The sequence below is a fragment of the Triturus cristatus genome, chromosome 7, assembly GCF_964204655.1.
Source record: "Triturus cristatus chromosome 7, aTriCri1.1, whole genome shotgun sequence".
In the NCBI taxonomy this organism is placed as follows: domain Eukaryota; kingdom Metazoa; phylum Chordata; class Amphibia; order Caudata; family Salamandridae; genus Triturus; species Triturus cristatus.
In genome coordinates, this window is record NC_140590.1 from 200,944,862 (window position 1) to 200,969,947 (window position 25,086).

At 45.0% G+C, this 25,086-nt stretch overlaps 1 protein-coding gene across 6 annotated transcripts in view; it reads left to right on the forward strand.

Moving 5' to 3' along the window:
• Positions 1-25,086, forward strand: part of LOC146809212 (putative methyltransferase DDB_G0268948) — a 520,756-nt gene that overhangs the window by 486,535 nt on the left and 9,135 nt on the right. For all 6 annotated transcript variants that reach the window (XM_085614316.1, XM_085614312.1, XM_085614313.1 and 3 more), the window contains one exon: positions 1,000-1,137. In XM_085614316.1, the coding sequence (XP_085470442.1) occupies positions 1,000-1,137 (138 nt within the window). The remainder of the gene's footprint in view (positions 1-999; positions 1,138-25,086) is intronic.

Here is a 25,086-nt window from a genome sequence, read left to right on the forward strand (position 1 = left end):
AGGAGAGAAGTTTCACAGGGAAAGGTACACACAAGCAGGTGCAGTTCCATGACCAACATAACTGCTTATGTGGTACTCTACAATTTTTAGCCCTGTGAGATATTTCTGTAAATATAATGTATGTAATTGTCTATAGGCATTAATTGTGCATTCACCAAAAATTTGAAACCACAAAAATTACTCAATCTTGCGGAACCTTTTGTGATTTATTTAGATATCCAAACTGGTTTAAAAAATGGAATCAATTCAATTTGTTCAGTTTTTACTGATTGTGTGTTAGGCAATTCAGAAATATGATTATACTCTAAACATAGAATCAGATTTACATTTATGAGGAAAAGGGGTACTGTAAAATGTTCTTACTTCTGGAATACCAATATATTAGAAGTTGAAATCATTGTGGGGCATATTTTCAAGCACCATGTTAAAATTATCGCCGCTTTAGCGACAGAAAACTGCCGCTAAAATGGCGATAATGGGTTTGATAATATGCCTCAGAGAATTTCAATACAAGCCCATGTTGACACCAGAACATGGGCTTCTATGGGAATTCTCAAGGGCATATTATCAAGCCCATTATCGCCTCTTTAGCGCCAGTTTTCTGCCGCTAAAGGGGCGATAATTTTAACGCTGTTTCTTGATAATATGCCCCTGTGTGTTTTCTGCATTTTATTACATGCGTGGGAGGGAAATCTGACAATTGTTTTCTCGTACAGGTTTAACATTGCAATCAGCAATTTGAGGATTCTCCATGATAAACCAACTCCTACTTAGGCCTTTGGTTTAAAGGCCAGTGTCCTTAGTCTCTTGCTACCCAAAGAGCGAAAAATTTGCAAATAAATTCCCCCGGATTTTATGCTTTACATAACTTCGGCCTTATTTTCCTCTTGCAAACTTACACTGTTTACAACTAGAATCATATCTCTTAATGGAAGATGACTTTGTCAGTGCAGGATAATGGGCATAATCTACAGACTGTATTCTCTATTGTGTTTACAGAGTTACCAAGATTTTGTTGAAGAGAACCATATCAGTTGCAGAATTGATTGGGTATGTAGAGTCACTTGGCATGTTTCAGAACTTCTGCTTGAAAAACCCAGAAGATGCAAACGAATTTCTGCAACAATTACAAGAAAGGTAATGGAAACAGTATACAGATATATAAAGCTCGGCAGTCTTGTTCAATTTAATATGAATTCATACAGTTGTTTAAACAAGTCAATTTAAAGTACCAGCAGGACATAAATTTAGTTCTTGCCGTATCAATGTAATATGAATATATAACAGAGTCTTGAATCACAAATTTAAAAAACAGTGACATTATAATCCAGGAGTAGAAAGCTTGGTGTAACAATCCTCCTTTTAAGCGTTGAACCGGCAGCCGACATGTGTTTTGTTTCATAGAAACTTTTTCAAGGCTTCGATTATTGATATAGACGGCGACCAAAAAGTTGTATAGAAATGTCCAAGTCTTGTATTGGGGAATCGTCTGTCCCTAAATATATTATAGTTCTTTGTCAGAACAGAACACCGCGTATTATACTTGGAACGAGCGCCGCGAGGGAGACTTTTATACTACAGGGGTATATCATAGCCCTAGTTTCTGTGACTACTAAAACTACTAAAACTATAAAACAACCAGTGAATTTATACAAAAAATACGTGACGCGGTCTTCTGTTCTGACAAAGAGCTATAATATATTTAAGGACAGACGATTCTCCAATGAGCCATCACTGTACCGAATTCCCGGAAGTGGGGATGGGTTTGTGCCTGTTGGCATAACCTATAGAGAAGTCTCCCTGATTTAATGCCCCATTGGTAGATACTACTCTGTGTAGCAAGCCATGCACCACGTGCATCATCCATCAGCTCACTTTGAGATTGTTACAACATCAGATGAAGCTGCCCATGCGACACAACCCAATTTCTATTTCGAGCCAGACGCTCTAGTGTCATAAGGCACGCTTCTTCGTTTGCGTTCCACTGTATAATGACTAATGTCTGCCCTCTGAATCATGGGTTTCATAGCTTCCTTCAGTACACAAGTGGAGGATGCCGTTGTCTCATTTTGGGAGATGTACTCCTTGAGTGCATTGCGAATAGGCATGTGATCTGTCTGGTTTGGTAAGTGCCACACTGAAAGCCGCCATCTAAATGAGTGTCAATGCTGGCCTAGCAGAAACTAAACTACCACAGGGAAATAGTCCGACAGACCTCCGGGGAAGGTCATTGCCGACGGTACTCTGTGTATGAAGGACCCGGGATAAAAATGTAATCTATTCTGGAGCATGATAAGGTGGGTGTGGAAATGAAAGGTGTAGCCAGCGTCTGTGGGATAGTGTATCCTCCAAGTAGCCACCTACCGTACCATATGCATCGGGGTCTTTAATTTGGACTTCAACAACCACAATCCCATCAGGCAGAGAGCCCCAAAGTTTCACTAAAATGATCTAAGAAGCTCTGGCCCAAAGGCAGTGGGGCATAAATGCGGCCGAATACTAGATGCTCCCGGGCTATGATCTCATGCAGGAATATGTATCTGCCATGCAGATCTGCCCACTTGTGCACCAACATAAATGAGGTCCTGCAGTGTACCAGAGTGACCACCCCGCAGGTATTCCAAATAACTAATTAACAACTAATTTTCCTCTGTCATATTCCAGGCAGCTTTCCTGCTGCTGCGGCCCTGTGGCCCCTCCCACCGACACAGCCCCGCTCCCCACCTCCAGTCCCGCCCCCTCCCCTACTTAGTGGCAGCCGCTGCGGGGGAGCGCGTGTGACACCTAGACCTCTGGTCCAGGCAAACACACTCCCCAACAGCTCCGCTTGCAGCGCCTCTCTGCCTCAGCGCAAGAGCCTTTCCACCTCCTGTGTTTGCGTCAGCAATCCGCCGCATCCGTGCCAGCACCACCTGGTCCTCTCCTGACTTGATAGGAGACTTGTTTTTAGTTTAATTTAGCTTAGTTAAGTTTTTCTTGCTCCTGACTCGTTTTTAGTTACATTTTGCCTAGTTAAGTTTTTCCTTGTACCTGACTTGAGGATTTTGTCTTCCTCTGTCATATTCTAGGCAGCCTTTCCTGCCGCTGCGGCCCCGCGGCCACTCCCTCTGACACAGCCCTGCTTCCGCCTCCCCACCTCCAGTCCCACCCCCCTCCCCTACTTAATGGCAGACTGGACCACTGCCAGCGCCAGACACCAGACCTCAGACCCCTGGCCCCCGCGAGCGCCACGACACCCGACGCCGCTACAATGCCAACTTCCTCCACGAACTCAACGCCGGCCATGAGATTCCAGGCCACCCCGAATCTCATGCAAGGACAGTTCTCCTGCCAAAGCTGCAGCTTCACCAGCCGCCGAACACCTGCATGTCCTACCCCACCCGCCAGGGCAGGACGTAACCATCTCAGATGCATACTACTCAACACCCGCTCCGTCCACAAGCACGCCATCAAACTCTGGGACCTACTCGACTCAACCTCTCCGGATGTCGCCTTCCTGATGGAGACCTGGATGAACCCCTCCTCGGTGCCCAACATTGCCATAGCTATCCCGGACTTCTACAAGATCACCCGAAGGGTCCGCACCGACAAACCAGAAGGTGGAATCGCCATCGTCCACAGGAATACCCTCAGAATTTCGACTAGCACCGAAGACACCTCCAGCGCCGCCGAACACCTGCACTTCCAGATCCACATTGATCCCAACACCACCCTCAGAGGAACCCTCGTTTACAGACCTCCAGGACCCCGGCCACATTTCAGCGACTTCATCACCGACATCGTCAGCACGTACGCTCCACAGACAACGCCAAAGACAGCAACTCTATTGCCCTGCTCGAAAACCTCGCTAACCTCGGACTCAAACAGCTCGTCATGACTCCCACCCACTCCGCCGGACACACGCTCGACCCCACCTTTTCTGCCAGCAACCACGGCACCTTCAGTCACACTTCAACCTCCACTGAACTGACCACCACTGCATCCACTTCACCATCAAGAAACCCACCGGGCAACACCACCCACAAAGGACCCCACACCGCAGCTGGAACAAGGCCACCAAGGACCAGTTCATCACCACCCTCGCCCGAGACCCACCAACAGACACCACCGACCCAGACACAGCCGCCCGCAACTTCAGGCAATAGATCGACAACTGTGCCAACATTCTCTACTCAATAAGCCTGTGCACACACAAATGGAGTATCACACAATTTGTGCCATCAAAGTTTACAACCAAACATAACAGCTATAAATCTTCATATGCTTTGATTCCCAAATAAAATTGATCGTGGAACATCTTAGATGATTCACAGTCGTCTATTTATTGTTGATAACAATGCCCAGCCGACACGTGTTTCATCAGGGTACAACCCTGTACAATACAAACTTTTTAGCAACAATTTTAAATGTCTGTATATACATTGATGACGACTTCTAATAAATAAGTGCTCCACGCAGCGTGAAAAACCAATATCATCTTTGTAAAAAACAGACCAGCCAACATCATAAATTATACTCAACATGTGCATAACAAGTAAGTCCCAGTGTACATAAAAAGTTTGGAGTAAAATCTCAATAATTCAGACAATATAGAAACTCCTAAACATATTCAAGAATACAATTGATCATGAACAATATCACAGAAAAAATTTGTCACATTCTAAGTTAGTCAGAATAGGTAAAAAGGATGTCTGAAACAACATGTCACAAAACACCACATTGTTGTCATATCAGGGTCAGAATCAGACATATTCAAACCGTCTATTTATGATAGAAGTCAAACCCCAAAAATTACAACAAGTACAAGAGTAAATGAAAAAACACCGCAGTGAGAGAAGAGGAAGAAATTGTGTGTAAGGTCTCCCCATAAGCCAATAGATGCATGATAGTCAAATACCAGAGGTTTTTACCCTACCTTTCCAGGCGTGAAACAGAAGTTCTTTGTCTTAATAAATCTATAAAAACATAAAATAGAGCAATACATTATCGTACCAGACCTGGTTGGTCCAGCTGATATGAAAAATAACCAGGCCAAGCAAAACTTACCACTTAACCGGTGATCAATCCATCCCGGCTAAGGGCGCAAAGTGTCGCATCCACATACATCTAATGGACGGATTTATCATGCAAATTCCAAATGCTGTAAGACAACGTAAAAAAGAAGAACGAGGGGCACGGGTCACACATCTTTCCAAACAGACTACAGAGGAAAAAAATGGGCTTGCCCAGACAAATACCAACATGTATCTGAAAGTTGTAACCTTATAATCTGTTGATCAAACGACAAACGAACCAATGTTTCTATGATTGTGTGAGGTAACAGACACATTCTGAAGATATTAATACCAGGGAATACCTCTCGAATTGCAGTCAGAACACAACCGAACCGCTACTACAATCAACAAACTAAACACGAGTGCAGCATAAAAGTTCCTACTAAGCATAGCACAATATGCACATCTACAAACAAAAAATAAATAAATTTAGCCCATTCAAAATGCAATTACCTCCAAATAACTGGGTTTCCAAGTGAAAGTACACAACGGGGTTTGTTCAGCTGAGTAAGGCCACAATAATCAGGTACACATCACTGTAAGAAAATTAATAACCAGAGTACAATTACCACTGGGAAAAATATAAACCCAGACGATACCGACCAACCTAATCTACTCAGGAACTCACCTAAGTACAAAATATTCTGTGCAAGTAATCCAGTGTGTCTGCTTGATACGAAGAAACGCGGTCAATAAACCGGAAATGCAACGCTTCCTACCTGCATCGGTCTTTCTTCATATGTGCCGCCATTACGTTACGTCAACGTTGGCGCAGCGTAAACAGGCTACGTTACATCTGAAAAAGTGAAAGGCTGGAACGCCAACCTACTTCGCTACAAACACGAGCAATAATTTATTCAAAAATCTGTTAAACACGACGATCAACGCCTATAACACACTAAATAAAGTCACCACAAAGGAGCCAAAACAATGTATGTTGCGCTCCTTTTGAAATCTATTTATTATAAAACATGTCTAATATTCGTCGTGTCAAGATTGATATAATAATATTTAACAGAAAAATAAACAACTAAATCCAAAAATGCTACAGAGTAAGATAGAATAAGGGTTGTACCGAATCAAGTACAATCCATGTCACAATTTAAACATATATAGGTCATGTGTCACTGACTATCAATAGCAAGATCACTAATGTTAAAAAGTGCACAAGCTATACCCCTCTACAGCAAAAAGATTTTCGTCTTGATCCTTGTCAATCCAATCCACACAATTTGTGCATGGATAAGACCTCAATAGTTCTCCCAAAATCGCACTGAGTGGTAATTTTACTCAGGTTAGTACAAATCATGTAATTACCAGCCCGTACGGGGAGAAAGCATGAACATCGCATCACAGTGCCCATGCATCAGATACGTGCAAGATTATACTGTCACATAAAATCCTCCATATGGTACGTCACAAAAACCCAATCCTTCATCACATTGTGACGATAGGTGGCGACAGTCCAATCTCAATCGTGATGATCACCTCTAACACATAAAGTACATCACAACTTGGAAGAAAAAAGAAGAACATGCTCCAAAAAAAAGCAAAGTAGAAAAGACAACAAGAAGAAAAGGTCCAGGTAGAGAAAAAAAAGAGAGAAAAGGTCAAATGCAAAATATGCCACAGTAATTCAATACAAGTGAACACCTAGTCAGATACCGCATACAATATCATTGGCATGTTCAGTCATCTTGCTAAAATTTATCACATCAATTATTTCACCTAGAAGTATTAATCTGCATGTATAAGATAGATATGCATAAGGCTAGTTGCTCCCACAAATGTTTCAGCACCATCATCTCCACAACAACAGAAATAGATACTTCCAGAACAATCAGTATCTAACTTAGATCATAATTCATTTCTCTGAATCAACTCCCTAAAAAAAATTGTAATTCATGATCGATATTTAGCCCGAGCTTAACCGATTTCAATTTCATGATACAAGTCGCTTCGGTGCGACGTAACAAGAGTTCTCTGTCCCCACCCCGTATATTCGGTGGGACATGTTCAATGCCATAAAAGCCAAATTGTTTATAGTCACCTTGTGCTGGACATAGGGAAGCATGTATGGCCATTGGATATCTCGTATCCGCTTGTTTGAGGGCTCGCATGTGTTCACTAATACGTTCTTTAAGCATGCGTATGGTGCTGCCCACATAATATTTATTACATTTACACACAATTATGTACACTATGTATCGTGCCAGACAATTGATGCTTTGTTTAATCTTGAACTGTCTTCCATCTGGACCACAAAAAGATAACACATTCTGCATGGCCCATCTACACACCCCACAACTCCACATTTGTGAAAACCCAGTGTCCTCTGTGTGAGCCAATTATGGCTCACCACGGCATTAGGTACAATGGACCCCAACCCGCAGCTGGAACAAGGCCACCAAGGACCAGCTCATCACCACCCTCGCCCGAGACCCACCAACAGACACCACTGACACAGCCGACCGCAAATTCAGGCAATGGATCGACAACTGTACCACCATTCTCGCCCCGATCAAGAAACCCTCAAATAGACGCACCAACAGAAAGGCCAGAAGGTTCACCACCGGCCTCCAAGAATCCTAGCGAACTTGCCGAAGACTCATGAAAAAGTGGTGCCACAAACAGACACAGGACAGCCACACAGCCCTCAAGAACACCAGCCACAAGCACCCGCAACTCATCCGAGCCACCAAAAGGACCTCCTTCAGGAACGCATTGACAACAACGCGCACAGCAGCAAAGAGCTCTTCAATAGCGTGGAAGAACTCTTCAACCCCAGCTCCACCTCCAAAGACATCCCGCCGTCGCAAGACCTTTGCAACTCCCTAGCTACTTTTTTCACCGCAAGATCGCAGACATCCACGACAGCTTCAACACCCAGTCCCTCCCAACAGCCACAAACACCACAGACTCACCACCCCCCAGCCACAACAACCTCCTGCTCTCCTGGACAATGACAATGACATCATCAAAACCATGAACTCCATCCACTCAGGCTCACCATCAGACCCCTGCCCCACCACATCTTCAACAAAGCAAACTGCAACATCACTTCCAAACTCCAGAAGATTATCAACAGCTTCTTCGAGACCGCCACCTTCCGGGAAAGCTGGAAGCACGCCGAGATCAACGCCCTACTCAAGAAACCCACAGCGGTCCCAAAGTTCTTCAAGAACTTCCGGCCCATCTCCCTGCTCCCGGCGACAATCATCGAGAAGATTGCCAACAGGCAACTGACCCACTTCATCGAGGACAACAACATCCTGAACCCGTCCCAATCCGGATTCCGCAGCAACCACAGCACCAGAACCTCCCTCATAGCTGCCACCGATGACATCAGGACCATGCTGGACAGCGACGAAACCGCGGCCCTCATCCTCCTGGACCTCTCGGTCACCTTCGACACCGTCTGCCACCACACCCTATGTACACGCCTCCACGATGCAGGGATCCGCAACAAAGCCCTGGACTGGATCACCTTCTTCCTCAACAACAGAACCCAGAGGGTACGCCTCCCTCCCTTCCGATCTGAAGTCACCTTGATCACCTGCGGCGTACCCCAAGGATCATCCCTCAGCCCAACCCTTTTCAACGTCTACATGGCCCCGCTTGCCAACATCATCCAATCACACCACCTCAACATCGTCTCTTATGCCGATGACACCCAACTGATCCTCTCACTCACCAAGGACCCCGCCACCGCCAACACCAACCTCCACAAAGGAATGAAGGCCATCACCAAATGGATGAAGAACAGTCACCTGAAACTAAACTCAGACAAGACAAAGGTCCTCATCCTCGGCTTCACCCCCTCCCCCTGGTACGACTCTTGATGGCCGGCCTCACTGGGAGCCATACCGACATCCACCGACCATGCACGCAACTTGGGATTCATCCTGGACTCATCACTCTCAATGACCGAGCAAGTCAACGCTGTCTCCTCCTCCTGCTGCAACACCCTCCAATTGCTTCGCAAAATCTACAAATGGATCCCCACTGTCCCCAGAAGGACAGTCACCCAGGCCCTCATCAGCATCAGGCTGGACTACGGCAACACCCTCTAAGCAGGAACCACAGCCAAACTCCAGAAAAGACTACAACGCATACAGAATGTCTCTGCACACCTAATCCTCGACATCCCCCACCACACCCACATCACAGCCCACTTGAAAGACCTGCACTGGCTCCTAGTCAACAAGAGGATCACCTTCAAGCTCCTCACCCATGCTCACAAAGCACTCCACAACGCCGGACCAGCATTTCTCAACAAACGACTCACCTTCTACACTCCGAACCGCCAGCTTCGCTCCGCTGACCTTGCCCTCACCACCGTTCCACGCATCCACAGGACGACCACCGGCAGCAGAACGTTCTCCTACCTCGCTGCCAAGACATGAAACACCCTTCCCACCCACTTGCGACAGACCCATGACCTGCTGACCTTCAGGAGACGCCTCAAGACCTGGCTGTTAAAGCAGTAGCTGCACACCCCCTCAGCGCCTTGAGACCCTCACGGGTGATTAGTGCGCTCTACCAATGCATGATTGATTGATTGATTGAACTAACAACATATAGTTGTCCAGAGGTGCACATTGTGGGTTATGCCACCATTGTTCTATGAGGGAGAAATATTCATCACGGTACTGCACTGGGGAGCTCAGCTCTAGGAACCAACAATCTTTGCAACATATATGTGTGCTAACAAAACTAAAATAAACATGAGCAACATCCCCACTCCCCTCCCAACCCATCCCAATACCTAAAAGCTGCTGTTGTATCTATCGTGGGAAGTACTGCACCGCGCCATCAACAGGGAGGTGAAGCAGGGTCTCCCCAATAGATCCTAAATGTCCCAATGATGGACCGAGAACTGTGGGAGACCGAAGCTCACCATAGTGATCGGCCAATACTTGGCCTGAATGCAGCCTTGCACATTCAGAAGGATTCAAAGCCGCCGTTCCGGGGAGTTTGGTCTAACTCTCTGAAGTCAATTTTTCTTTTTGGGTGCGGTCTCTGGGTTGATGTTACTGTTTTCGGAAAACCACATTGATCTGGATTGGTGCCTGCGCTTGTCCAAAGGTTTTTGCTGTATGCGACCGGGCTCCCCACTGAGGAGTCTGAGTTTCTTCTCTGTGGAATATGTGGTTTTAGGCTCCTTTGTTCATCTGTCCACGTGAAAACATCTGGGTTTTCAAAGAAGATGGGGCTGGAATTGAAGACTACTCGCAAGCGGGATGGATACGGAAGCATATAAGGGATCTTGCGATCTCAAAGGCGGGCCTTTGCTGCAGTGAAGGGTGGGTGCTGCTGCTGAACCATTTTTGTATAGTCAGGGAAAATCATGATACAATGGGTAGATAGATCAGACTGTAGCCTCACCTGTTTAAGGATGACATCTCAGTCATGAAAGTTCAAAATCTGTGCGATCATGGACCATGGTCTATCTCCCGGTGGAGGTCATTGCTGCAGCAAAGCAAGAGGACAGCGTGTTGTCCGGAATCCAAGAGTTGAGCCAGCGGGTGAGGAATTTTCCAACATTGTCTCCTTCTCAATTTTCAGGGAAACCTAGAAAATAATGGTTATTCCTTCGTGCCCACCCTTCTGCATCTTTGATCCGCAGTGCCAAGCTCTTGGTCAGTTGTTCAAGGGTAGAAACATTATGTTGGAGCGTAGACTTAACATCTTCCACCACCAAAACCCCAGTCTCTGCTTCGGTTATGCGATCGACTGAGTTGCAGAGATCTTGGCACAAGAGTGTCACTTCTGCGACTACTGTGCCAATTTGGGTCTCAAGTGCCTGCTGTGACTAGGTGATGGTGTCCAGTAGGGAGCATTATATGGCAATTCAATGGTGTTGTCCACAGTATCTACAGATTATGCCGCTGTCCCTGTAAACCGATCCAGAGTGCTTTGCTTAGGCCACAGGCCAAGGGCCCTATCTTTGGACATGATGTGTGATGGAGGCCCCAAGGCCTGTATTTACTGGCCCTCGCCTTCTCCCCCCGACTCGTGGCCCCTTGTACGCAATCCTCAGGGCTAAACGCCACAGCCCTGATCCTTTGAAATGTATGGGGCAATGAGTAGAAGCAGTGCAGTTGTGCTCAGCTGTAGAGGCAGCCAAGGAAGGACCCCCTATGACCAGGAGCATGCCACCACTTCGCATTGATTGCCAGGTGCTCGTCGATCTGCAGCATCCCTCTGCAGGGAGATCACCGACCCAGACAGGCCCTCCCACGTTAGCCCGGACGTTCTTACCTGCCCGAGCGAGACTCACTGCTGTGCTGTCGACTCAGGCCCGGCTCATCATCCCCCCAGGCCTGACGTGTGTCTCCGCGTTCACCCAGAACCTTTGGTGAGGCACACACAGCCCGCTCCCAGCTGTGGCCTGGGAGCACATTACTCCTCACCAGGCCGCAGGCCACAGATTGTCTCGTTTTTCTATTACACTGACCCGGTATTGGCTCCCAAAGCCACACCGACTGGAGCTAGACAGTCGGGGTTCCATGGGTCATCGAGGGAGGATGCATCCAGGAGGATTTTTGAGGATGTTGGAGTTGGCCGGCAGAGCAAGCTCAGATTGTGTCAGCAATGTTGGACCAATTGGCTCCGCCCCATAACTTACACTTTTGAACATACTAACTACTTTTCGGTATTCTCTAACTCCCAGGGTACATTTCTACAGAACAGAACAACCAGTAGTAAAACTAGCAATACACATGGTGAAACATTGTACTGCAACATGCTCCCATTGAAAATCATGGAGGTAGGGACTTCAGTTAGAATAAAACTCAACTGGAGAGAATGTTACATTAAATTAAAATATTTTAAATAGTTAAACATATAAATAAAGATTTATACATTTTAGAGAATACATATAAAAAGTACTTATTTATTAATTTAATTATAAAATATTTCATTAATCTATTTTGAATTAATGAAGAATGTTATAATACATTTCATCAAAAATAGATTCATGAATATAGTGTCCCAGTCATTTTTGTGCTGTGTATGTAATATAAAAGGTATTTTAATAGTTAATCATGTTATATACTATGGGGCAGATTTATGAGCCCCTTGCGCCACTTTTGCGTCACTTTTCCCATGTTAAAAGTGACGCAAAAGTGGCGCAAGGGGCTCATAAATCTGCCCCTATGTATGTAGTTTCAGAGGATGTAAATAGCAAGAGTTACACTTTGCTAATGTTAAAAGTAGGTCAGACCATAGAAACTAGTAATGGAGACAATGAATGTACCATTAAGACACAGGTTCAGCGGTAACTTAAACCAACTAATTCTGTTAAAACAACTTTGAGTAATATCTTGCAACTTTAAGTATTCCATTAGGTCTCAACCTTTGTGGGGTGACTAACATCTAGTTTCATTCATACTTTGGTTCACCAAATGTATTCAAGGATGCCCCTCAATGTGGTATTATTATATGATGTGTCATTTCTACCTCGTTGTGCATCCAATGATGTCACACATTTCTGCGAATATTGAGAAATGAAGGTGGGCGCCACAAAAGAGATTATGAGTAACTGTTGCTTAATTTTATAGACATTTTGACACCAACTATTGACTGGTCTTCATCAATAGATAAACCCACCAATGAGACACTATTCCACCACAAGAGAAATGGGGGCACTCATTTGTAATCTGTATCTACATGTTTCAGACATTACTATATAGGTCTCAGTCATGTGGCAATACCAAATGCACACTCTGTGACCATTATGCAAACTAAAAATGTGGTGGACAGAGGTAAATAGTGAGATTGTGAATAATGATGGTGGGTGATGTGTGTGGTGATGCAGGGTGCTGTGTTGTGCTCACCAATGTCTCACAAATCAGTAACATAAATTATATATATTACCCCCAAAGTACTACTAATTTATTGAGTCGATACTCCCTGTGGGGAAAAAGGACTGACTCTGGCTACACAAGTCAAGCAGGGCTACACAAGGCAATCAGATGTAGATTATTTCCCCTTTATGATTGACGCATTGATGTGTGACTAAATATTGGATAGACTGTTAGGGCAGCCCTATTGTCCTGATGGAAGCCTGGGACCCACAAGGGCCTTATACTGGAGTAGAAACATGTTGGCATAATACCAGGGCACCAGATTATATGGTGTCCTGGACTCTGTGCTATTTACTCTGTGATAGGGAGTGAGCAAATAATAGGATTTTTAACCCCACTCCTAAACATGTTATGCTTCTAATGTCTGGTTGCACAATGATGTCTAAAGAAAGTTAGACACTTTACATTATCCACAAATTAAAGAGCTCTAGGAATAGTGCAGCGTATCACTGTAGATAACAATGCCATATCCACAGTGAATAAGGGTGCAAATAATGAAGCATAGCATAATATCAGAGGACTACATGATATAATGTGATACAGAATGAGTAAAAAAAAAATTACATTGACTCCCCAGTCATGTTGGACCTCTATAGAAATATATAAGTTTGGCACACTTTACTTATGCTTAACTTAAAGAGCTAGAGGGAGAGCCCACGGCGAAGAAGGGGCTTGATGAGGAAGCATGTAATGTCAATGGGTATGGGCCTTTATCCTTTTTTTTGTATAAACCACTTCAGGTGCTTCTAGGAGTTTATAATATTCAAAGAGTGTATCAAGCTCTTTGTGGTTAAACTGACCAGGATGTTTTATCTCAACACCTTAGTTTAATTTCCCTTCACCCCTCTTCTTTTGTGATATAGGGTCTCAGTAAGCAATGACATGTCTTCACCCTGTAAAATGTATAATGTATGTATGCATATATGTAAATAGTATTTACAGAGCGCGACAAACACCCTACGGGTACCCCAGCGCTAAAGATACATGAACACAGACCAACACAAAACAGGAGAAAAGAAAATATAATAGAGCCTAGAAAAGAGCAGTACTCTGGAATGGCAGGATCAGTTTCTAGGAAACAGCCATGTTTTGATCCTTTTCCTAAGCAGGGACAAGGTACTGCACTGTCTGATTGCAAGTGGAAGCTCATTCCAGAGTTTTGCGGCAGCATAGCTAAAAGTTCTTCCTCCCAGTTTGGCCCTGTAAAATCTGGGTACTTTTGCCAGACAGGCGGAAGAGGAACGGAGGCTACGGACAGGAGTGTACCAGACCAGTCTCTTCTGCAGTGGCCTGGGGCCCAAAGGGATTTAAGAAAATATCCTTTGCTGCACAGGAAGCCAGTGTAGCTCGGCCAGGCACGTTGAAGCAGAAGAGCTACGTAGTCTGGACAGAACTAATTTTGCAGCTGTGTTCTGACCACGTTGCAATCTCTGGATAAAATATTTAGGAGATTCCAGCAGTAAGGCGTTACAGTAGTCAAGTCTACTTAAAATAGCGCCTTGAACGATGCTCTAGCCTAGATTGGAAGCAGTGGGAGGATCTTTCTTAAGGCTCTCATAAGGCCAAAACAGGACCCTACCATCTTGTTCACTTGCGTCTCCAATGACAGGTTGGCATTGAACATAACTCCCAAATTTCGCACCGTCATGGACGGTACCAAGGGAGTGGAAGTGTCAAGAGGCCAAAAGTTACCAGGAAGGGGCAGAGGGACCTTCCCAACTGCTCAGTTCAAAATTTCAGTCTTATCCAAATTAAATTGTAAAAAATGATTTCGTAGCCACTGCGCAGTATCATGCATACATGCATGAAAGTCCTCCAGGACATTAGGTTGAGTTCAATTAAGAGACAGAATGATCTGAGTCTCATCCGCGTAGTTTATCAGTTTTACATTATGAGCCAGAATGGTATTAATCAATGAGCTTAAATAAATGTTGAATAAGATCGGGCTGATAGCGGATCCTTGCGAAACCCTATGACAGATATTAGTGAAAGCTGACTGGAACGGTGGAAGAGCCACAGCCTGGCATCTGCCCGATAAGTAGGATTGAAACCAATCTAGGGCGGTACCCACTACTCCCACCTCCTCTAAATGGGTTAGCAGAATATCATGGTTGGCCGTGTCGAAAGCGGCAGACAGGTCAAGCAAAATAATTATTGCTGATTGTCCCCTGTCTGCCAGCTGACGTAGATCATCCATCACGGTCACCAGAGCTGACTCAGTTCCGTGTTCTGGACGGAAGCCAAATTGTACATCTGCCAGACAGCTGGTCTGTTTTACAAAAACTGACAGAGATTTGCTAACCAGGCGTTTAAGAATTATCAGTGGGAAGGGGAGGAGAGAGATAGGCCGATAGCTGCCCAGGCAGGTTGAATCAAGAGTTGCCTTCTTCAGAAGTGGCATAACTACAGCCTGTTTCCAGCCAGAAGGTACCACTCCACTAGAGAGTGACTGATTACAGATCTGTTGAAGCCTAGGAAACAGTTCTAAGGCAAGTTCCTTCCAGATTTTATGAGGGAGGGGGTCAAAAGGAGAGCCTGAGGAGATGCCCATAGTGAGCCTGCTAAATTCCTCTTCAGAGAGGGTCTCAAAATGGTCCAAGAGACTTGGTTTACCGGTCCCTTCCCCAATCTGTATGCCAACATAAGGCACTCCCCCCTCACTATCAACTGAAGTAGCTACTTTAGGAATCACACTTCCTACCGCCCCAGAGGTGTTATTCTTTAGCTCCATGATGATATTATTAATTTTTTCATGAAAAAAGCTAGCTAAACTGTCACAGAGATCTTGAGTGGGCTGGATCTTGTTTTGAGAGCACTGAGGGTTAGTGAGGTCATCAACTAATTTAAAAATACATTTAGACTTATTTGATGAGTTTAGAATGATCTCAGCGAAGTATTCCTGTTTGGCTACAAAAATGTCTTTTTTATTCAGAGATATGGCCACTTTCCAAGCAGCCTTGTCCTCATCTGCATAGCGCTGCATAATACATTGTGCCCTATTAGACCTGGCACCATTGGCGTGGGTCTCCCATCCATTGTTTGCTGTTGCCTCCTGTGTTTGTGCTGATCTAGATGCTTTGGGCACTTTGCCACTGCTTTTCAGTTTCAAAGTGCAAGTGCTCCCTATTGTAAATTGTTGTAATGGATTAGTGACTCCATGATTGGCTTATTTCATTTACTTGTCAGACCCTAGTACAGTGCACTATGTGTGCCCCAGGCCTGTAAAACAAATGCTGCTGGTGGGCTTGCAGCACTGGTTGTGCTACCCACAGGAGCAGCTTGTAAAATATGGCTCAGGTCTGCCATTGTGGAGCCTGTGTGAAGTCTGGGACTGCCATGTCGACTTGGCAAGTGCACCCACTTGCCATTCCCTAACCCGTCTCTTTTCTACATATCAGACACCCCTAAGGTAGGCCCAAGGGCAGGGTGCATGTATGTGAAAGGTAAGACATGCCCTGATGTGTGTGGCATGTCCAAATAGTGAATTACAGCCAATTTTGTTTTTCACTATTACAAGGCTACCTGCTTCCATAGGCCAGAAAGGGCAGTTTGATTATAATATCTTATAATCCTAACTGACCCAGGGAACAATGTCGAAAAATGAGTTTAGCATGCCTGAACTCAGAATGTTAAAATACATCTTTTAGTGTGGGTGATTTTTACATTCTATGTTTGAAAATACCACTTTTAGAAAGTAGGCATTTTCTTGCTTAACTATCCAGTATGCCTCTGATAGGTTTGTGCATTCCATGTCTGGTTTGTGAGTGACAGGGGGCTGGAGAGGGCCTTGGCTCCAGCAGTCTGATGGGTCAGGGCTTTGCTGAATAGGACCTGTATTGAATAGTGAGTAGGGGGAGGAGATTTCCTTTCACTTGCCTGAGCCTTCAAGAATAGAGAGTAGGGGGAGGAGATTTCCTTTCAGCTACCTGGGCCAGGTCTGCTTTCAACAATGCTGCCTCCACCTCCTGCCAGGAAGCTGCACCAGGGAGGACAGAACTGGTTTTGGCTGGGCACAGACACACACTATCTGCCTTCAGAGAACATGGGATTTTGCAGTATAAATATTGGGGCCCAGACCCCAGAAGTTTAGATCACTTCTGGGAATCAAGACAAACCCTTTGCCAAGGAGAGAAACCAAGGAAGCTGAAGGAGGAGACTGCCTCTGTGCTGTTTGCTGTTTGGGGTTGGCCTGCATTGGTTACTTATTGCCAAGCAAAGGAGAAAAGGAACTTTTGTGTGTACTTTTACTATCTTGAGGAAGATCTCAACGAGTTTGAAGCTGAGCTTGCCTCCTGTCCGGAAGTCTCAGGGACACAAAGACTTCACCACCAGCTACCCCTGACTTTCCTTGCTGGGAATTCTACCTGCAGTGAGGTGCCTGCTGTTGTTTTGGGCCCTCTGTATACTGTGTGTTGCTGGGAACTGGAAGCGTGACGCAACGAGGAAGAAGCCTATCCCTGCCGCAGCAGTTGCCGTCGCATCGCCAAAGAAGCATGTCGCCCCCGCAGCTGTTTGCCGTCACATCGCCGAGAAAGCGTGTCGCATCACTGGAGAAGTGTGCCACCGCCACAGAGGTTGCTGTCGCATCACTGGAGAAGCGTGTCGCAGGGCCTGTCGTGGCTGCAAAGTTCATCGCTTTCGCCGCGCGGCCGCCTGGCGCACACGCATCGCATCCACGTTGTCGCATCGCATCAAAGACACCATTTTGTCGCATTGCACCACATCATCGCATCGAGGCACCATCTTATCGCATCGTAACTGGAATGCAGTAACAAACCAACGCATCACCTCTTCTCCGGTAAGGTACCAACGCATCAGCTCCCCTGCGCTACAGTAAGGAACCGACGCATCACCTCTCCCAAAGCAAGGAACTGATGCATCACCTTCCCTGAGACCCTTTTGTTTGTTTTGCGTGATGCATCCAAGGTACTTTGAGAGTAAAGTCTTGCATTTACCATATACATTGAACTAAGTTACTTCTATCATTTTAAAGTCATATTCTTGATACTGTATTGTGGATTTTTGTTGTTCGTTAAGTCTAGTAAAGATTACTTATTTTTCTAAACTGATGGGGTGTCCATTTGTAGTGTTTTCACTGTGTTACTGCATGTGTTCACAAATGCTTTACACACTGCCTCTGAGATAAGCCTGCCTGCTCGTGCCAAGCTACCAAGGGGGTGATCAGAGGTTATTTTAGGAGTGTAGTCCCCTTACCCTAACTAGAAGCAAGGGCCCCTACTTGGTCAAAGGTACCTACCTCTGCCAACTAGAGACCCCCATTTCTAACATGCTCCCATTGCTATAATGTGTTTCTACTGTCAAAAGTAACCATGGTAGCATTTGAGTTATTAATTCCCTGCACCTCAAGGAAAGAATACTGCGTTGTGCTCTTCCATTGTTTAGATATGAGGTTCTGCCTTGCCTATTGCATTTTGTCATATGCCCTCTAACTAACAGTTTTCCCCTTTTACTCTGTGCCTAATGTCTCACCTTGGTGACTGATATCTGACCTCATCACTAGAAATGATAGCATTAGTGTTCCATATTGTCTTGCCTCACGCTGTATACACAACAGCCTTGTTACTGCTCACCACACCCTTCTTCTTCATTTGCCCATCCATCCGAGGGTGCTAATGGAGTACCACGAGGATGGATTAATGTGATCACATTACTTCAGGGCCTCATTAAAATGTGCTACAGTCTGCTGGATTCCCTAAGGGGTGCCATTGTGGAATCAGTGAGGCCATGGAGCTCGGCCTTACCACCATCAAGATGCAAGAGTATGGAGGCTAGAACCACAAGTCATGGTTTAACTTTCTTTAGAGGAGAGAGCTGTGTCAGGCATTAATATTTTTTTTTTTTGGCAAAGCCTTCCTAGAGGATGAGGTTGGTGTCCAATGTGAATCCAAGTGCACTTCCAATTAAGTCAAAGTGGAGGTTCTAAGCTATGTAGGTGCTTGTTATTGAGAAATGTTTTTATTGTTTCTTGTTTGTAATTCTTAGCTAATAACATAAATTCTGTCTTAGTTGAGCCGTGCCTCAGGTAGGTGTTAGACACCCAGGTCTGATAAATATACAAAAAGAACAGTTGATGGACAGAATGCAGAACAAAGTCATACATTCAACCCAAAACAGACATCAGGGCCTAAATCCAATGTTTTGTTTTACTCACCATGCCATTCCAGTTTGAACCCATCCATATACAAATCAGTCTTGACCCTGTGCCTCATGGAAACAGTCCAGCTCGAACTGCGAGCCAGGTCCTCCCTGGACTGGAAACAAGCATTCTAGGACCGGTTTCGTGGGTTCACCCCTTATCAGCCAGGATAGCATGACTACAGTGACATGAAGAGCACGGAACCCACATCTGGGCATACCCGTCCCACTCGGGGTGACGAATGCAAAAATAACAGTTGGTGGACAGAATGCAGAACAATGTCATACATTCACCCCAGTACAGATATCTGGGCCTAAATCCATAGTTTTTTAGCTCACCATGCCATTCCAGTTTGAACCCAGCCATATGCAACCGAGTCTTGACCCTGTGCCTCATGGGAACAGTCCAGCCTGAACTTCCAAGTCAGGTCCTCCCTGGACTGGAAACAAGCATTCTAGGACCGATTTCTGTGTTTCACCCCTCATCAGCCAGGATAGCTTGACTCTAGTGGCATGGAGAACACGGACCCATGTCTGGGCATACCCGTCCCACTCAGGGTGACAAATGCAAAAAGAACAGTTGATGGACAGAAAGTAGAACAATGTCATACAATCACCCCAGTACAGAGATCTGTGCCTAAATCCATAGTTTTTTTTTTTTAGCAAAAGAATGATGGATTAAACCCAGATCCTTGTGATGGGGGTGAATGTTTGCATCGTCCAGCATTCCGTCTACCAATTGTTTCTTTTACATATGTCGCCCTAAGTGGGAAGGGTACACCCAGGCATGGGTCCCATTCTCACTAAACTACTGGATTCAAGCTAGCCTGGCTGATGAATGGTGATGCTCTGAAACCGGTCCAAGGATGCTTGTTTTTGGTCCAGGGAGGACCTGGCTTGGCAGTTCGGGCTGGACTGTTCCCACAAAGAACAGGGTCAAGACTGATTTGTGTATGGCTGGGTCCAAACTGGGGTGGTGTGGTGCGCAAAAGAATTATGGATAAAGCTAAGATCCTTGTGACTGGAAGTGAATGTTTGGATTGTCCAGCATTACATCCATCAATTGTTTCTTTTGCATATGTCGCCCTAAGTGGGAAGGGTATGCCCAGATGTGGGTCCCGTGGTCACTACACCACTGGATTAAAGCTAGCCTGGCTGATGAAGGGTGATGCCCTGAAACCTGTCCCAGGATGATTGATTCCAGTCCAGGGAGGACCTGGTTTCTTAATTCGGGCTGGGCTGTTCCCACAAGGAACAGAGCCAAGACTGATTTGCATATGGCTGGGTTCAAACTGGGGTGATGTGGTGAGCAAATAAATGATGGATTAAACCCAGATCCTTGTGACTGGGGGTGAATGTTTGCAATGTCCAGCATTACGTCTATCAATTGTTTATTTTTCATATGATAAATATACAGGCAGTGTTTGAGGGATTAGATGTCTGAAACTGAGTTAACTTTTTGATGAACTTGTGCATTTTGGTGAATCCAGATCCTGATATCTGAGTAGGACACTAAGGGGCATATCAGCAACACCCGGCGATAATTATCGCTCAGCGCTCTTAGCGTGAGGATAATTATCGCCGGGTAACGTGGATTTTTATCGCTGAGATAGCGTGCTATTAGCAACGCTTATCTCCTCAGCGATAAAAATCCTCACGGTAACTGCCTAACGTGAGATTATCGCTGGAAACTCAGCGATAATCTCACATAGTGTGGCGTTAGCTTGTTGATAGGGACTCACAAACTTAGCCATGATATCCACCTTCCATAGGATATCATGGCTAAGTCAGTTCTGAAGCAGGCGTAAGGAAAGTAGCGATAACACGGGTTATCGCTACTTTTCCTGATGCTATGCTTCATAGCGTGGGGCTGGATGATAGGAGAAATGTTGCTTAGCAACATTTCTCCTGTCATTTTAGGTCAGGAACGCCCACTTTGCATCTCATTAGAGATGCAAAGCTGGGCGTTAGAAATCCCCACGCTAAAGCAAGGTTTCACGCGTTAGCGTGGCCTTGCTAATTAGGCGATACAATTATCGCCGCTTTTCGGCCAAAAACGGCCGCAAAAGCGGCGATAATTTTTTATCGCCAGCTTGTAAATATGCCCCACAGTGACTATTTTGCGTGTTATCCTCTTGAAGGATTGTTAGTTAATTTAAGGGGTAACCAATACATGTGCCTCTTTGGTGGGGAGGTGTCAGTTCTTTATGACATTTTTAAAACTAACAATCACTGATAAATGGCTAATTTTCAGAAATAAACATCCAACACTTAACTCACAATCAATTGCAATCCCTCCCATTTTTCTCTCATGTTGCCTATATAATGACCAAAGCTAGTATTCAGTCCTTCTCAACAATTTTTCATCTCATCATTCAGCCTACAAGATTCGGCTCTTCTTACTCACATTCATTAATGTACACCTTTTCAATTTCCAGTCTCAAGAGGTACAATACATAAGAAATACAATTGCAATGTATTTTTTAAGATACTTTTTACATATATCAGCATGTGTTAGACAATATGCAAACAGAAATTGGACGTTACAGCCACCAGGGATAATATGAAAACCTGCATTCTTCAAATCCGAACTCAAGGGCAAATGCTTTTGTCAAGATATATTTATATATTCTGGGGTTTATATCTTTCCACAATTTGGGACACAATGTGTTTTAGTCACTTGAATGGGCATTGAGGGATCAGGTGTTAAGAGGCATAGCAAAAGTCACTGGTAAAACAGTATTGGGGGGCCATTTTTTGCAGGTATATCAAGCCTTTTATTAGTCTACTGCGTGAAGTACTTTAGGGAGGTTAAGCTTTTATAGAAATGTAGGGATTAACATCATATCTGGGTTTTTGAAGCTTGTCAATAAGTTATATTTTGAGTGCCTGGCATTGCAGTGAAATCTAGAATGATGGCAAAGATTTCCTTTCTTCTATTGGTGCTGGTTTTGATCTATGCTCTTGGTGTTCTGTATCTACTGGTGGTAGATTCTTAGGGCAGATTTCAAAGATGTCTTTATCTGAGGTGTCTTGACTTGATTTCCATTTGTACTCCAGTTGCTTGCAGTTGCAGTTCATCAGCCAGAGTTCCTCTGTATACCAAGTGGCCTAAGGCTCGGCTGTTGTCATTATGTTGGCCCTGAGGGAAGTCAGGGTATTGGTGCATGCAGTGATCAAGCTATTGAGATTCCGGATGGCCTTCAGCAATTTTCTGATGTGCTCATACAGGTGCACAGTGGGCGGAAGCACAGTTCTATTCTGTGATGCTTTTCAAGCTGAGACGGATGGTTCCAGTGGTGGTAGTTCTATGGAGGTGCAGAATGGGTATGCTGAAACTAATGAGGCTATGGCCTGCCTAGGTAATAGTTACTGACTTGTTGACTGTTACATTGCTGATTGATCATATTTCAATTGTTTATGTGACCAATGACCAGGCGTTTATTTGTTCTATCCTTTGCGTGGTGGTAGTGAAATAAAATATGGAGCATGGGAAAAAACACACCGTTAAAAACAGATTTAAATTTGGGAGTGATTGATAGGTAATAGTCAAACATGAGTCATTTTTGCTTTTGTCTCATGCAGCAGGCTTCTTGAATGGGGCAGCTGAGTCTATTGACCTTTTATAACGAATAGTCATTTTTTTTCACCTTAATTGTGAAAGAACTTTTCTTGCATTCTGTAGTTTGTGAAGGTCGGCATGCACTCTAGTTAGTGTCTAGACTGATATAGATTTGAGTATTTTCTGAATATATCTGGAATTAGATCATATACTGGTTTTGCATTTGTGACAAGTAGCATTGACACAGCAGTGCCTTTAACAACATTGCACTGTAATTCATAGGAGGAAGATTCTAGTAAACCATGACATATTCATTGAGCTATATCACTGAGAAAAGAATTGATCATTTTAGACTGATAAAAAGCTGAACTTCATCAGTTATCGTTCATTAAAAACATTATAACACGCCCTGCACAGCACACCATGCACAGTAACATCATCAATAATATCATATAGGATGTCATCAGTGATGTTATCAATGATGCCAAACAATATGTCATGAGTGATGTAAAATGTGAGGTCATAAGCAGTGCATGGCAAGGGCACAGGTTATAGTTATTTTGGTATACTATAATTGGTGAATTTCAGTGTTTTTTTAAGTTTAAAATGTTATGTTTAAATTGACACTTTCACCTAACTTGAACGATAATTCACCTTTCGATTTTTGTGATGTAAAGTAAGATAATATTAACATGCTTAACTATACCATTAGTTCCAGTAAATTTCTTTTTTTTTTTGTTACTTCTAGTATGACTTTATTACTAAACCTAGTCATGCTAATCCACAGAATGCACAGGCATTGGCAAAACGCATCATTTGGCTGGCTGCACCCAATACCCTGAATTTGGCAACCAACCACTGAGCAAACCTGTGGACAGGGGCTTGGCTGCAGGGCCTTATCTGCATCCTGGACCTGAGGCCCTCACTCCACGACAGCCAACCCCTCCATAGTCTGAGCACACAACACAGATTTCTAGTCCAATTAAGCCTTTTTTTTCAGGTCTGGCAGGACTCCTTTTGTACTGCTTTGGGAGACAAGAGTAAGTCCTGTGCCACTATGTGGACTACAAATGTTCTTTAAAAACTTTGTCTCCGTAGAAGTTTTCCCTGGGACCATCCGACCCCCACAACTGATAGTGGGCCATGGTATCCTGACCATGCCCACTTATGTCATTTTCATTCAAGAATTTGAGGCAAAAGGGACCAGGTCCCTGGGTCATGTCATATTATCTGCAACATTTCTGCTCATTTTACAGCCAGCCAATCAGCCAGCCAATCAGATTGCTTGCTTCAAAACGCCCCCGCAGCAAATCAGAATACAGTTTATTTCAGCCTTGGTATATGCAGGTAACAGCAGTGAGGTGGTGGGGCTGGGTGGGGAGTATCTCGGTGGTTGATGACGAGGGAAAATGTATTATTTATTTCATTTTCCCTTTCTCCCCCCATGACCCCCATACATTCCTTAAGACCGCTCTCCCGGGAGTCACAGGTCTACCCTTTATCTCCCACTTCTCTTCCTCCCTCCTCTCCCATTCTGCCCCCTTCCCTACTTGATCCCCCCTTACCTTGTCTGCTTTACCTCCCGCTTCCCCTCCCCATCCTGCATCTCCCCAATACTCCATTCCCATCTCCCGCCCCCTAACCCCCCTATTCCTACCCATTTCCCCCTACTTAATCCACCTTGTTTACAACCTGAACTACCGATCAACTCGCCTTCCCCTTTCCTCCCCCTTTCTCCTCATCCCTTTCTGTTCTTCCCCTTCCGTCGTACCTTCAATTCCGTTCTTACACCTCCGATCTCTCTACAACCTACACTCCCCCCTCCTATGCCTCACATCCCTGCCTCCCCTCTTTGTAATTCCATCCCCTTCCCTCCCTCTGACCTTACAGTCCTTCCTCCTCCTATGCTTCACAACCCTGTTTCCCTTCTTGGTAATTCCGCCCTCTTCCCTCCCTTTGACCTCACAGTCCCTCACTCCTCCCACAACTACCATTTACCCCCAACCTCCCCCACCCTGCCTGGTGCCTGTCCCCCTACATTCACCTTTCACAGCCCATGGTACCTGGCCTGCACCCTCTCTCTTCTCCCCATTCCTCTGGCCTTCCATTGACCTCCCTTCCTCCCCTCCCTGTACAGTCCCTTCTCCTCTCATCTTACCATATCCCTGGCCTTCCCTTAACCCCCCTCCTCTCCCCCTCAACCTCTCGCCCTCCCTTTCTACTTCTCAATTTTCTCCTCCTACTTATAATCCCTATTCTTTGTCTCTGCTCAACACCAGTAAAAATATCACTGTAACTCCATCCACTCCTTTCTACCACCATCTCTCCCCACCTTCGACCCTTGCACCCCAACACTCTCCCAAGTCCATCTCATCCCCCTGTCCTCCTTCGCCTACTTCACTCCCTCCCCCACCTTTGACCCTTGCACCCCAACATTCTCCCC